The sequence below is a fragment of the Clytia hemisphaerica genome, unplaced genomic scaffold (assembly GCF_902728285.1).
Source record: "Clytia hemisphaerica strain Z4C2 unplaced genomic scaffold, Clytia hemisphaerica genome assembly, whole genome shotgun sequence".
Taxonomy (NCBI): Eukaryota; Metazoa; Cnidaria; class Hydrozoa; order Leptothecata; family Clytiidae; genus Clytia; species Clytia hemisphaerica.
Genome location: NW_027103512.1, coordinates 1,502,616 through 1,517,853, shown reverse-complemented (window position 1 = coordinate 1,517,853; position 15,238 = coordinate 1,502,616). Strand labels below are relative to the sequence as shown.

At 35.9% G+C, this 15,238-nt stretch overlaps 2 protein-coding genes across 2 annotated transcripts in view; both read left to right on the top strand.

Annotated features, from left to right (window-relative positions):
• Positions 1-1,796, top strand: part of LOC136799200 (uncharacterized) — a 41,857-nt gene extending 40,061 nt beyond the window's left edge. The window contains exon 26 of the mRNA XM_067055885.1: positions 252-1,796. Within this exon, the coding sequence (XP_066911986.1) occupies positions 252-1,657 (1,406 nt within the window). The 3' untranslated portion in view covers positions 1,658-1,796. The remainder of the gene's footprint in view (positions 1-251) is intronic.
• A 2,940-nt stretch (positions 1,797-4,736) lies between these two features.
• Positions 4,737-14,676, top strand: LOC136799300 (NFX1-type zinc finger-containing protein 1-like). Its single transcript, XM_067056007.1, has 11 exons — positions 4,737-5,377; positions 6,197-6,493; positions 6,879-7,263; positions 7,732-7,937; positions 8,203-8,467; positions 8,865-9,580; positions 9,873-10,171; positions 10,387-10,629; positions 11,136-11,803; positions 12,069-13,143; positions 14,485-14,676. Exons 1-10 carry the CDS (start codon positions 4,775-4,777, stop codon positions 13,133-13,135), a joined length of 4,749 nt encoding a protein of 1,582 aa, XP_066912108.1. The 5' UTR covers positions 4,737-4,774; the 3' UTR covers positions 13,136-13,143; positions 14,485-14,676.
• Positions 14,677-15,238: the final 562 nt, after the last annotated feature.

Here is a 15,238-nt window from a genome sequence, read left to right as displayed (position 1 = left end):
TTCTTTGGCAAAAATAGGGACTGGGTATGATGGTAAGGGTTGGTTTTTACCTTTCCATGGCCCTCAAAGGGTTACAAAACATCAAAAAGTCAAAAAAGTCTTTTTTTACCGATTTTTCTAAGGTACTCTCCAATCCAGGTACCCAAGGGCCAATCTCTAAAACCCACCTGAAGTTAACATTCAACTCTGTCAGATTTATGGTAACGGAACTATGTTATTAAGAAACCAAATTAAATTTTTCTTTATTTCAGTTATCATCGATTTCTCGAACAATTACGATGACTTGATGCAGAAAATGAACGAATCGGAGTTGGTAACCACCTTCAAGATGAGTTTGATGAACAATCTCTTATTGGAAGATGCTTGGAGAATCCGAAATATACTCATCAAGAAAGACGACAAAACTGGAGGTACCAAGGTGGATTTTCAACTCTTCCCACCTGCTAAATCCGATTCTGGAACTCATAATCCTGACGTGATCCTACAATCTGAAATCGATGTCTTGGTCAAAATGGTGGAAAACAAAACATTGATGATTTATTTGGGAGATGGAACCAAGATGATGTTGACAGGAAACATTGATTATACGATTAAGAAAGACAATACAGAGGCGAGCAGGAATAATAAAGAGGACCCAAATCATAGTGGATACTTCGCCGGAATGACTATCTTTGGCGGCGCTTTCTTGACGGGAATTGCGCTATTTTTGCTCAAAAGGCTTGGGATTATTGGTTCAGCTCATCAGCCAACGCTTATCCAAACGAATGGCCAATTTATCCAAACGAATGGCCAATTTACTTCGGCTGCCGCGCCCATTTCTTTGTTAGATCAAAGAATTAATTTTGAATATTCAACCACAAAAAATGTTGAAGCGAATCTAGAAGGCATAGATGGCGAGCCTACTACCAAGGCTAAAGCTAATAAGGTCTACACACTAGCAGCAACTCAAGTGGAATTAGGGAATCCAAGTAATACTGCTTCCGCGTTGAGCACTGCTGCTATGAGTGCTGCTATCTTGAGCAAAACAGTTTTGGTCAATAATAATGTGCAGATTAATTTAGGAGAAATTTCTAAAGAGATAGATCCTGTTGAAGTGAATCTTGATATGACCGACCTTGATTCATATAAAGAATCTGATTTAGATATGGTAAAAACTGAAACTGGTGCATCAGAGGCTAATCGTAGAAAAACATTAGCCGTTATCGGTGGTGATTCAAAATTTGGTAATGACAGCTCAGGAGTTAATGATGATGTCAATAAAGAAGGTACCAAGAAAAAGATGGAAAATATTGATCGTCCGGATCCTCAAAGAACCGACACAACTAATGCTGACGCAGACGCAGTCAATAATAATGTGCAGCTTAATTTAGGAGAAATTTCTAAAGAGATAGATCCTGTTGAAGTGAATCTTGATATGACCGACCTTGATTCATATAAAGAATCTGATTTTGATATGGTAAAAACTGAAACAGAGGCTAATCGTAGAAAAACATTAGCCGTTATCGGTGGTGATGACAGCTCAAGAGTTAATGATGATGTCAATAAAGATGGCACCGAGAAAAAGATGGAAAATATTGATCGTCCTGATCCTCAAAGAACCGACACAACTAATGCTGACGCAGCAGAAGTTGGTTTTGATGTTGAAACTCCCGTATAAAATTTGTATATATAATTGTATATTTCTATTTGATTTTTCGATAATGAATGTGTTAAAACATTGAAAATTGTATATATTTGAATTTATTTATGTCAATTACTTACACGTTTTTTTTTATAAGAACATGAAAAATTTTGAAGCCTATGAATGTTCTTAACATCGGGTGTTTTCGAGTCCGCAAAGCCTTAAAATGTTCTCATCTTGTTCTTAACATTTTTGCCATCGAAGCCTCATGTTCCTCTATAGTTTTTTCTTATAAAAAAAGGTGTATTTTAAAATTTTGAATTTCTTCTTTTTTCTTTGAAGATTACCTCCTGTAGAGCAATTTCTTGGAAGGATAAACTGTATTGGTTATAGAAATGTCTAAAAACTCTTTCCAACAGAAATATTATATTACCTTAGTTGTTGATTGATATTAATATGTTTTTTAAATCACCATGGTATTGTAAAAATGGTAAAAATTTCCGGCTAAACATCATATCAAATAATAAATAGAAATTCTTGACAGAGCTGCACTTTTTTATAAGAACATTAATAAAATTTGGAGATGTTGTATACGTTGATGTATGAACCATAGTTAGTGATGTTCTCCATCTTGTACCCAGGGCAACTTTTTACGTGAAACAATTCTTTCTTTAACACTATTAGAATCTCTAACAAAGCGAGCCAAGGGACTGGGTTCGAATTTGTAATGTTTTTTGTCCCTCTAGTTAAATGAATTATAGCTTTTTTTTATAAGAATAGTGTAAATCCATTTCATCATGGGAATTCTTAACAATTTTGGGAAAATCATCCTAAAATATTCTTACAGCACATTCTTAGGTTAGGATCCTAATTCATAATAGATTTAACATTTAGTACATACGTCTCAAGCATAAAATGGCACTTTTGTAAAAGCAGTGAGCCTAACTTGGGGATAGTTGATAATTGATAATTGAAAATGCTTTTAAAATGGCATTCTTAGCTTTAATAGCAAAATTCCATGATGGTGGTATTCTGAGCATATTCTTAGTTCTTTGGCCATTTTCATCATGGACATTCTTATAAAGTGTATTCTTATAAAAAAAAGCGTGTAACCAAGCCATTAAGTTGATCAGAAAAGTCATGAGTACTGGGGCGAATTAGCAAATGATTTAAAATGTTTTTTTTTCGATGGCTGCTCATTTTCAAAAGCTTGGATATCCAGGTTGTGAATAAAAATTTTATTTTTTGAAAAATTCCGAGAAAAAAAACAAACCAGAATATCAAACAATCGAACAGTCGGAAACATCCTGAAACAATAAACTCAGAAACAAGTTTAACTGGTTTATCAAGAATTTCTCAAAGTCGAATGAAAATGTGTGGAGTTTGGCAACTTTTCATCATTTCTTAGAATTAGAACTTTTTTATTTTCATAGTTTAAAATTTCATGAGCTAGCACTAGAAAAATAGTAAATGACTCATCTTACAGCAGGGAATTTTCGTTAGAAAATGAAGGGAATTTTTGTTTAACCATCACAGGGAATTTCCCTATTTATAATGCAAAGATAGCTTTATTTGACCTTTGATTTGACATGATCTGTTATCAAAACAAAACTAAAAGAATGTCGAAATTCGATTTTATTTCACTGTTGTGTAATTGTGTAATTTTTTATATTTTCTTAGAATTGGTGTCATGTGACACCAATAAAACAATAAATGTAATGTACAAAGTGGGGTCATAAAATTTCTGTGTTTGAGCAGATTTTTTGTCTAGAATTTTCATTTCATTTGAATTTGTTAATGTGGTTGAGTCGGGGGTTGAGTTAGATCAGACAACTTATTTTCTTGGTTCTGTAGTTTTTAGAATTAAGTGTTCTCCCGAGTGTTCTTTCATAGTTTTGGAAAATAACTTTTAGTTTTTGTCTTAAACACTCAATTAGGTCTAGGTTTACCAATTTATACTGTTTTTCTTTACGTATTTTCATGTTAAAACTGTGATAGTCCGGTGGCGAAATATATGTTGTTTTTTTTTTAAAGTCAATTTTGGAAGCTCCTTGTTGACAAAAACTGATTGTACTAAGCAGTTATTGGACAAAGTCGAATCCAATATGAAAAAATATTGGGTGTGCGAGAAAGAATATTGGACGAGGCTTCGCCGAGTCCAATATCTTTTCTCGTAGACCAATATTTTTAGTGTTGGATAAGACTGCGTCCCAATAAATGGTTTATTATCCGTCCATCACTAAAATATTTCTCGTTTTCAAACATAATTCTAATTTAAAAGCTCGTAAATCTGGTTTCTTGGTAGTTTTTTATTCCAAAGTCTTATTTTTATTTTGTGACGTAACGTCAAAAAGAAGATGCTCAATTGTCATCAAACTCGTTGTGTGACGTCAATTTTTGAAATATGTAGCTTCCATGGAAGCTATGTATTCGAAAATATTGGACAGCAAAGAAGCCAATCAAATGTCGCTATTTACGCGCGTCGGATAATAAAATCTAATAGAGTCAAATCTGAAAGAGCTTGAAGAGTAGATCTTCAACATGGGGTTATTTGTCTCATTTGGTCGACTAAGTCCCCGAAAATGGACGATATGTCTTCAAAAATGCTAATCTTTATGCTGACGTCAGCATTTTTGAGAGAATTTATGACGAAAAAAAGCATCTCACTATCGATTAGAGGTACAGCATATTTTATAGGGTTTCCATGGCCAGATCTTAAGATATTTGACTTTGAAATTCTGCTGATTCGGCAGAAAAGGGCTAGAAATGCTGAAAAACGCTGAGTCAGCAAAATTTCAAACAAAAAGATCTATCCTTGGAAACCCTCCAAAATTGACTTTACAAGAGTTTCTGGGCCAAAATGAGGGGTAAGCCTTTAATACTTCATAGAAATTTTCCCCAGCTTGTCAGCTTGGTAAAAACTGGATTTGAAGATCAGAGGTACCATATAATCAGAAAATAGAATCAAAACCCATACATACTACTTGTCAGGGTCAACCAAGACCGCCACCGGACTATAATCAGCATTTATATTTGTTCCGATCGACCAATTTTTAGAGAAGTTGGTGCCCGGCAAAACATTAACTAATTTAGTCTGACCTTTCGTATTTCTTTCAGGAAAAATATATATAATTCACATTTTGACTCGTAAAGATGTTTCGAGAAAACAGGAGAGGGGATTGGCCTGGTGGCTATCGTGGTGGAGGGCGTGGACGTGGACGTGGGCGAGGCGGTCATCAGAGTGGATTCAATCGAAACGCTCCAAAAAGCCCTTCCATTGGTCGAGGTGGTTATCAGGGCGCATCCAATCAAATCTCCTCAAAACGCCCTTTCATTGTTGGTTATCACAAACTGAAGAAATGGTCGGAAATGGAGAAAGAAGAATTGGCAACAGATTTGTATGGAAATCAAAAACCATTCGGAGAAGTACTCAGTAGGAAACGGCTTAGTGATGATTTCATGAACCTCATCTTACAGATATTTCACAAGCTAAGCCAAGCTAGTGCTTTAGCAATGAAGCGACATATCTTTGAAGAATCCTTGAGACACAAGATATTCTGGCAAGCCACACTACCTCAATATCTCCGAAAACAACAACTTTGTACAATCGATTCACAAAGACTGAGGACTATGATTTTGAACCTTACAAAAACTGTTATTGAAATCATGAAACTGTTTACAATCAAGATTCTCCCATTGGAATCCATCTTGGCTTGTGCGAAAGCTGTTGGAGGTTTGCAAAACGAAATGAAAAAGGTGAGAGTGTGATCTTATTTTAGGGGGGGGGGTCAAAAATGTTCCTTGCCTACCTTTGACTTTTTAAGGCCTCCTTTAATAAGCTGTTTGACTTTTCTTAAATTTAAAATTTTCGCCTGCGGCGCCAAAATTACAAAGAAAACTTTCTGTGACATGAAATAGTAGATAGAGATTTTTTTTGAATTTCTAATTTTCTTTCTACAATGCTGGACAAAAGGTTGGTAGACTTCTGCAATATTTGCAAAATACTTCAATATCGATCAAAAACAAGTTCCCAAGAGGCTCTGGGTGCTTTCCAAAAGTCTTTGAAAGTCACCCACTGCAGTCTAACCGCAAGGGCAAACCACAAGGGCTTGATTAACTGGCTTACACCAGTATCAAAACGCTGATTTTTTGCTTGTGGTTCCCTCAAAAGCAATTCAAAAGCAATGCAACGACTTCAAAAGTGTTTTTCTTAACTTCCATCCCCTTTCAGACACATAGAAGAGTCATTTTGCTCTATTTCTCATCATTTTTCACTGAAATTTCATTTGTCTACAACCTTTTGTCCGGCATTGTACTATAGAAATTTTCTATTCCAAAAGAATTGACAGACTGCACATATTGATACACTGCCCTTGAATGAGATAAGGTTTAACTACAAATTTTACATTATATCTTTACTCCTTCAAGTGGAATGTATCAAAATGTGCGAACTGTCAATTCTTTTTAGACAGACTTTTTATTATTTATCACATTCTAAATTTATTCAAGTTAAAACCCATTTCTACCTACTTTGAGTCTCCTTGTAACATTCATAACAATTGCTTTCACACACAGCTTCAAACTCTGATCGAGAAGTCACGACAGTCCAATAGAGCCAGAGCCTTCACAACACACGACGCTCCACCTAACGATATTCGTGACCAGCCCTCTTACCCAACCATGCAAGAAGTCAAGGCCGACGAGCGCCCGTACCTTCGGCCCATAAAAGCCGAAGGGTGTTATGATGATTTATCTCATTATTTGGATGTTCAGTTTCGTTTGTTGAAAGAAGATTTGGTGTATCCGTTACGTGAAGGCATTCGCGAGCGGTTGAGTGGCTCCTTATTGAGAGAAAAGAAACACGACCTTCAGGTAACTTTAAAGATTTTAAATTACAAAAATGAAGAGCTTCTGATTATTCTTATATTATCATTAGGTTGCCAGCCCGACGAAACATCTTTACTGTTTATTACACATATTGTAAACGACTCCAGTCTAAAAAGATTTACCAGAACGGAAAGGATGACAAAAGTGCTCAGACCGTTAGAATCTAAACAAATAAAAAAACAGACAGACCGCAGAAAACACAAGAAGATACATCACTCACTTAAGTTACTAAGACAGGGCTGCGTATATTTTATGTTAGTTTATGACTCACTATACTAGCCTCTCGCCGAAAAATCCAGCATTTTCAGGTCATTTCCTAAAAGTGGCTTGATCTAAAAGAATTTAACATTCGATTCACAACTTTTCGTAGGTTTACTCAGAAGTTGAATTAGTTAGCATCAACTGTACGATGGCTGGTTTGACATTCACTGTGCATTTTGTTCATCAAAGTAAACGCCCTATCTTTTGGAAACATACCAAAAGACTCATCTTTGGTTCACTATTATGTTTCTCTACCGACGAATTCCAAACAATGGTTTTCGCAACGGTGGCAAATCGGGATGCTCGTGATTTGGAGAAAGGGTTACTGGATGTTCGATTTCTTGACGGTATCATGGCATATAATTATTTCCGACGTAATAAAAATGCGCCGTGCGAGATGGCGGAATGCCCGTCTTACTTTGAAGCATACAAACATGTTTTGGATGGACTGAAAGAGATCGAGGAAATCGCAATGGATGAATTCATTGTCGAAGGTAGGATTTTTTGATTTTTTTATTATCTTGATCTCTAAAGTTATATTTTCTAAGATTTATTTAGTTTATCACAATTTAAGGAAGACAGTTTCGCTGACCGCTAAATGCAACATAGATAATGCAATGCCTTTTTGATTAGTTAGGCAGTCTCTATCATTTTCTGTTTTCTTTCCAACTAATACGTCACTTGAAACCAATCAGGTGTTTTAAAAAGTGATTCAAGTCAAAAGATATTGTCGGAGTGCACACGCTGAATGGATATACACCTTTCAAACCTTAAAACGTGAGGAGAATGGACTCGATTTTACCGGGAAGGAATTACGTCAAAATGTCTAAAGTCATTGCAATTCTCATTTTGACGCCCTTCTTTCCTGACAAACCCGAACCCAGTTTCCTTACAGGAGTCTAGTTAATTTTCCCAACACTTAAAGGAAATGAGAATTCATCGGTATTGTCTTTACATTTTAGGCTCCAAGGAAAATAGTTTACCAGTGTATCTCAAGCAGAATCAACATTGTGTTTACAATCTATCGAATGTTGCAGAGAAGGAAGACACGATGAACGTTCGAATCTGCCGTCAAAAATCATGGCCAAGGCCTGAGAAGTTCATCTTTAACCCATCACAATTCGAAGCTTTTCGACACGCTTTAACAAACAAATTCGCTGTGTTGCAGGTAAGATTTTGATTATGAATTTATCTCTGTCAAGTAGCGGATCTGAGGGTGAATCAAAATTTACGATGGAGAGTTTTCATTACCTTATAAGGAGTATGGCTTAAAGAAACACCCTCCATCATAAACTTTGAACCTCTTGAGTTCCACCACTGCATCTTGTCATTATCGGTACCAAAATTACTGTTATGTGTCAGATTTTGGTAGTATCAAAAAGATTAAACGTCTCTGCTATTTTCAATCAAATTGTTTTCAACTTTATTTACAGGGTCCACCAGGGACAGGAAAAACATTCGTTGCTTTAAAAATTGTTGATACGTTGCTACGCAACAAGAGTTATTGGCAACGAGTTAGACCGACGCCCATGTTGATTGTCTGTTACACCAATCATGCATTAGATCAATTCTTAAACGGATTGATTGAGCATGGACATACGAACATTCTTCGCCTCGGCGGCCGCGCGAGCGAAGACTTGGATGCTTACACTTTGAAAGCTGCTAAAGAAAAGCAGACAAGAGATAAAGCAAAATCAGGTATGGCTTTTAACCTATTTTAACTACATTTTTTAAATTTTCATGGCTAGCTTTTGAGGCTACTTATTTATGCTTTAAACGGGCGAGGACTGATTTTAAAATTGTAAACTCTTTAGTGAATGCGACGCATCAAATATTATATTATCATACTCGCTCTACTCTAACATGCTGGGCTAGGCTATTAATTCAGACATAACAAAAATTAGCAAAACAAATGAACAAATTACACTCATATTATCACGTTACGATTATTTTATTATCATATAACACCCATACTGTATTTCACGGTTAATAAACGAATCTAGTCATGACTCTTCTTGATTAATTGCCAACGTTAGCTGGATAAACTTTCAAATCTACCAATAACGGTTTAGGTAATTTCATTTTCTCTTTCCAGAAACTGGTTCTATTCGAAGGGCCAAATATGAGTCACACAAAAAGCGTGAAGCTATTGAAGAACAACTGGAACCTTATCTCTTAAGTCTTCAACAACACCACAAGAAATTTGTCAACGGAAAACTTTTGGAATTTCAAAACCTTCGACCATTTATTAACGCCCGACAAAAGGCACACCTTTCGCGTTTCGAAAGCGCATGCGCAAATTCACAATTCTCACTGTTTGATATTTTCTTAGAAGTTTACAATTTTGAGAAAGAAGATATCTTCAATCTAGCGCATCAGCAACAGCAAAACATCCAAGATGGTGGAGAAGATGTGAGCTTTGAACAACAATTCGAAGCGCTATCAATGTATGAAAATCCTAATGACCTTTTAAATATCGAAGGGGAAGGAGAAGTTCTAGCTGATCGATGGGCTGTCGACCAAAATGAATTCTCCAAGACAAAGAAAAAAAACCGTCAAACACCACCAATGTCGAAATACGGTCAACCTAAACCTCAAATGCGCCAATTAACAACAAAAGATGGTTTTGTGTTTGTTTTACCAAAGAAAAGTGAGCGAAAGAAACGAATTCGAGCGAATATGAAGAAATACTCTGCGATGAGTCGTTTGGAAGCAGAAGCAGTTACTGATCCATGGTCACTGAAGATCGACCAACGTTGGAGACTATATCAGTATTGGTTATCTTTGTATACTGATGAATACTTCAACCAGGTACTTTAATCTTGCCTGGAAAGGTTAAAGATTCGTTTCTAGCCCTTCGGGCTTATGCTTCATTGGTGCGGACCCAATATGAAAAGCTTTGCTCTGATTCCTAAAATTCAGAACCTTGGAGAAAAGAACCAAACTATGTCGCTCTAAAATTCAAAAGTCTTTCTCTTATCCAGGGTTACGAATATGACTAAACTTAATTTTAAGTATCCCATTCAATCAGAAGCTTCACTATAAGGAATACTGGATAATATTTGGCGCAATCTTTCAACACCTTTTCTTTATTAATCATCAGGTATCTGAGGGAGCAGAGGATTTCGAAGATGCTTGCAGTAGTTTGAAAGAACTCAAAGAACAAGAAGACGAACAGATTATGAAGAATGTTGACGTCATTGCCATGACAACCACCTGCGCGGCCCGTTACCGTCGCATTTTGAAGAATATTGGTCCAAAGATCGTAGTGATCGAAGAAGCAGCGGAGGTGCTAGAAGCTCATGTTATTACGTCATTAACACCTTCAACAGAACACTTGATTTTGATCGGTGATCACAAACAACTCCGTCCCAATCCCTCTGTTTTCGATTTGGCCAAAAAGTAAGTATTTGATTGACGGTAATTTTTTTTAAAACCGTTACTCTCTATACCTCGAACTTTGAAATATCGTTTCAGCTCTATAAATCTAGACACAAACCAATGACAGAATGACTGAAACTTTTTTTCAGACGGAGTAAATTACAGTCAATGTTATATCCCTTTTCTGTTTTTGGACAAACATGAGAATAATTTCAAAATAATTTTTTGTTTACCAGATTCAATCTTGAACTATCTTTATTCGAACGTATGGTCAACAATGGAATGCAATGTCAAATGCTCAACGTTCAACATCGAATGAGACCAGAAATCTCACGTTTGATCAAACACATTTATCCAATGCTGAGAGATCATTCGAAAGTCATGACATACCCGCATGTGAAAGGTGTCGAAAAAGATGTGGTCTTCGTTTCACATAATCACGAAGAAAATTCAAATTCGCAAAAGTCGAAAGTTAACAAGTTAGCACTTTTTTCTTTTGCAATCTCTTATAAAATAATACAAGCAGTATACATTTGACTGTGTCTAGTTGGATCTTCAAGTGATGGATGGCCTCTTGTGCGACGTCTCAAGTTTGTAGAGTCACTTTTTATTTTGATTCAAATTATGGAATAGAATTGGTTGTTGTAAATTACGTAAAATCAGCCAAGACGTCACTTTCAACCAATCTGCAGTTGGGTCCGTGAAAGACATTGCAATCATGGTGCATATCATGAATTGTGCATTTTTTTTTCACTAGAAATCTTCGTTTGATAGATTGTTGATTGCCTTTTTGTAATTTTCCCATGTTTTGTCGAGCGGATGGTTTTTAACCATTTGTTCTTTACAGAACTACTTATATTGGTAACGGGAAACATCACGCAATTTAACCTTACATCAAGTTTAAGTATGATATACTGTACTTGCCTGAAAAAAACAAGTCTTGTTGGTTAATCTAAACAAAATTTTGAAATTTTTGAATTTTTAGGTATGAAGCAGAATACATTGTTGCGTTATGCCGTTACCTTCTTTTACAAGGGTACGAGCCCTCCCAAATCACCGTGTTGACTGGTTACAGTGGACAGTTAACCGAGCTTAAAAGGTTGATGCCGAGAACAGACTTCGAAGGAGTTCGCGTGACCACGGTTGATAATTTCCAAGGTGAAGAAAATGACGTCATCCTTTTGTCTCTTGTCCGAAGCAACACTTCAGGAAGTATCGGCTTTTTGGGGACAGATAATCGAGTCAATGTGGCGTTATCGAGAGCCAAGCACGGTATGTTCGTTATTGGTAATTTCGAATTACTGGAAGAGAAATCGAGATTGTGGCGAAACATTGTCGGTGATTGTCGACGTTACAAGTATTTGTCGCATGAGTTACAGCTGTATTGTCAAAACCATCCAAAGACGAAAATCTCCGTCCGACAACCGATTGATTTTGATAAAGCACCGGACGGTGGTTGTCAATTGGATTGTAAGCAGATCATGAGATGTGGACATTTATGTTGGAAGAAATGCCATCCTGCTGATCCTGAACATTTGGAGATCAAATGTAGGGTTGCTTGCCCAAAGAAATGTAAAGCCTTTGGTCATCGTTGTCGTGAGTTGTGTCATTATGGTGAAGAATGCAAACCGTGCCAATATTATGTGGACAAAGGTAAAATTGCTTTCTTACTCTAACATACAAACTTGGCAATTCGTGAAAATCGAGAAAATTATTTAACAATTTGAAAATCATAAAAGATCCAAATCTTACTTTAAGTTAAAATTCAAGGCTTATTTCTTGCCCCATTTTTAAGTCCGTTAACACAACTTACTTACTCGGATCGAAGCAGTATATCTGACTATATTTTTCTGCTAAAGTAACGTTATCATGGATCGTCTATTAGATGTTTATCTTTAATATCGCATTTTTTTTTTAGCCCTACCTTGCGGCCATGTGACCAAAATCGAATGCTGCCGACACGAGATGGATCCCAATGAAATACGATGTTTGGATCCGTGTAAGAAGACACGAAGTTGTGGTCATACATGCAAAGGTCAATGTTACGAAAATTGCGCACAAGTGCCTTGTAAAGTTAAGGTTGAGAGAGAGTTGCCGTGTGGCCATAAAGCTATGGTTGATTGTAGTGCTGATTTGGAAACTAGGCGATGTTACACGAAAGTTGAGAAGGTTTTACCATGCGGACACACAGATACGCAGTTTTGTTGTCTTGATGTCAAAGCGATTAAATGCAAGACGAAAGTCACAAAATGGCTCAAGTGTGGACACGAAGCTTTGGTCGATTGCAGTACCGATGCAACGTTGGCCAAATGTCAAACAAAGGTTTTGAAGTTGCTCTCGTGTGGTCATTCAATGAAAGCTCCTTGTGACACTCCTCGATCGAGTATCAAATGCATTGAAATGACATCCAAGAAATTACCGTGTGATCACAAAGTGTCTGTAGAATGCAGTACTGATGTCAAGAAAGTCAAATGCACGGAGAAAGTCTTCAAAACACTCCCGTGTAAAGAGCACCAAAAATACATGGAGTGTCACGAATCTGTTCAAAATGTCAAGTGTGATAAACAGGCTTTGAAGACTGGCAAATGTGGGCATAACATGTGGGTCAAATGCAGTCAACTTGTCAGCGAAGTTAAATGTGAAGCACAAGTTCTCTTGCAGTTTATGTGTAACTGTCATATCAAGACTAGATGCTTCGCTCAAAACACTACCAAACATTATTGCACTAAACCAGTCTTGAAGAAACAAGCTGAAAAGCTGATTCAAAAAATTGAGCACAAAGTTTTGTTGACTGTTGCTGATACCACCAAGAGGAAGGAATTGACAGATTTAAAGATTGAGATCAAGAGACTAGCTGAACAGCTAGATGATTGTACCGACATTTCTCCTACACAAGCCAAATTGAACGAGGTCGAGAAAAAATTGACCGGAAGCACAATGTCAGCCAAAAGTCTGGCCAGAAGTTTTTCGAAATTGGAAATCTGATTTTGAAGGTAAACTGATTGAATTTACATTATAATTATATGGTTGATTACATTTAGCTTAGATTTGTAAAGGACGAGCGGGGCGATAAATCCGTAATAGCCCCGCTTTTTTGTAATCGCCCTGATTTAAACAAAAATTTCTATTGGTTGAAAGAAAAGTATCGTACAATATTTTGATTGGTTAACAAAATATCGTACGAAATTTTAAAGCCAATCAAAATAAGAATGTCAGTCGAATGTTTTTTTATAGTTTCGAATGTTTTTATAAGTTTCGAAAAGAATAGCAATTAAGTGTTCCTCAATTCTTTTTTTTGACCATATAATTAACGGAATAACATGGTATTCTCGGGTGATTTTGGATTAATAACCCCTCGTCATAGTTTTCAAAAAAGGAAACCAAAGAACTCTTAAGGGCTCTGACCATAGTGAATTTTTCATAATTTCCCTATTTAAAATGTGTTTTCTGACTGATTTAACCAACAAAACTATGGCATGTTATACATTTTCTGTTAGACAAACTATTCCTGAATCTGAAAATTCAAAAATTGCATTGAAAAAATTAGATGAAGAAGAAAATGAAGACTTTTGCGAGGAAGAGTATTTCAACTTTGAAGAGCTTAGTTTCGGCGAAGAAAAAACATTTTGAAAAAATTTTCGCAGTAGATGGTGTATCTTTTACCGAAAAATAAAAATTTTTGTAAATGCTTATTTGTCTCGAAATCTTCAAAATAGTGGTTTTTCATCAATTTTTCATCTGGATTTTGCTTAAAAAACAATCATAGCTTTTGACACATCCTTTTAGAAAAATTTTCCGCAAAATTTAAAATAGTTCAATTCTTTTCGGACAGTGTAAAGAAATTTTGAAACAAAAAAGCTAATTACCCATGAAAACTAAGCACTTTTTATAAAAGAGGGTGATGCAACATATTATTAAAATCTTTCTAAAGTTCTGTTCATAACGTCATTTTTGCAATTAAATTCTTAATTACTCTTAAGGGATTCGATTAAAAAGCAATTTATAAAGGCAATTCTTTGTTAAAAGTGTTAAGGAACCTGAAGTATAACTTTTATGTTCAAATACCAAAATCAATTTTTGGACTATGGTCAGAGCCCTTAAGAATTGCTAAAATTTACTCAAGTCATGGAAACTTCTGGTGAAATGGCGTAAATATCTCACTGCGCACCGACAAGGACATTCTGTTTCCTCAAGTGTGACCCTTCCCCGTCTTTAGGGGATCCAACTTTTCATGAAAGGCAAATGCTGACATCATGTCGGCATACGGAAAGGGTTAAGTATAGAAGGCAACAAGTAGGAGAAAAGGCGTTTTTTAATATTATTTATTTTTTCAGAAATTGATGTTTCAAGTCTTTGGAAGCATGTTGGATAAGATGTTGGTTTTAACGAAGAGTGAATGGTAATGGTGAAGGAAGTGAAAAATTCGTAATTTGCCCAACAACGTGATGGTTCTTCTGAGTAAACAAAAAAAATCCTGATAGTATGACAAGAAAACAAAAACAAAAACAATTCATATAATTACAATCAAAAAATAAAAAAAATATTTCCAAAATAAAACGAACAAAAGATGACAGATTGAAATTGTAAAATTAGTCAGTAGTCATTTGAAATTACGAAAGCAAAAACAATTAATTATTCTAATAAGCACCAGTAAAATATGAAAATGTTTTATCACGAACACTGCACAGTTTATCGCGGCCGGAAAAAAGCAGAAAATAATTTACAATACCTGACGGCATATTTACCATCGAGGGTATACCAGGGTAATCACGAGGACGGACGTACATTGTGATTGGCTGATGTAGTCAAAATACGAAACTTGATTGGTCGAAACTCACTAACTTGTTATTTTTTTGTCCGATATACTTAACCTCACTATCGTAATATGAACTTTCTTTTTCAAAAACCTAATTTATTACCTGAGAACAAGAATTTTATCATATTTAAATTTTTTTGAGCTTCAGTAGGACTTTTCAGTAAAGGGTATCGAATCATTACCATGCTTAGTGATCGGAATTCGTCCGATTTTCTCCACTTCTTTCCGCACACTGTTCAGACAAGAGCGATTTTTTTAATTCACATAAAAGT

Bases quoted from the DNA above. Each gene is read 5' to 3' on its own strand.
- LOC136799300 (XM_067056007.1), top strand. From the start codon at position 4,775: ATGTTTCGAGAAAACAGGAGAGGGGATTGGCCTGGTGGCTATCGTGGT. The intron at 6,494-6,878 runs GTAACTTTAAAG...AACTTTTCGTAG, and splicing joins AAAAGAAACACGACCTTCAG to GTTTACTCAGAAGTTGAATT. The intron at 9,581-9,872 runs GTACTTTAATCT...ATTAATCATCAG, and splicing joins CTGATGAATACTTCAACCAG to GTATCTGAGGGAGCAGAGGA.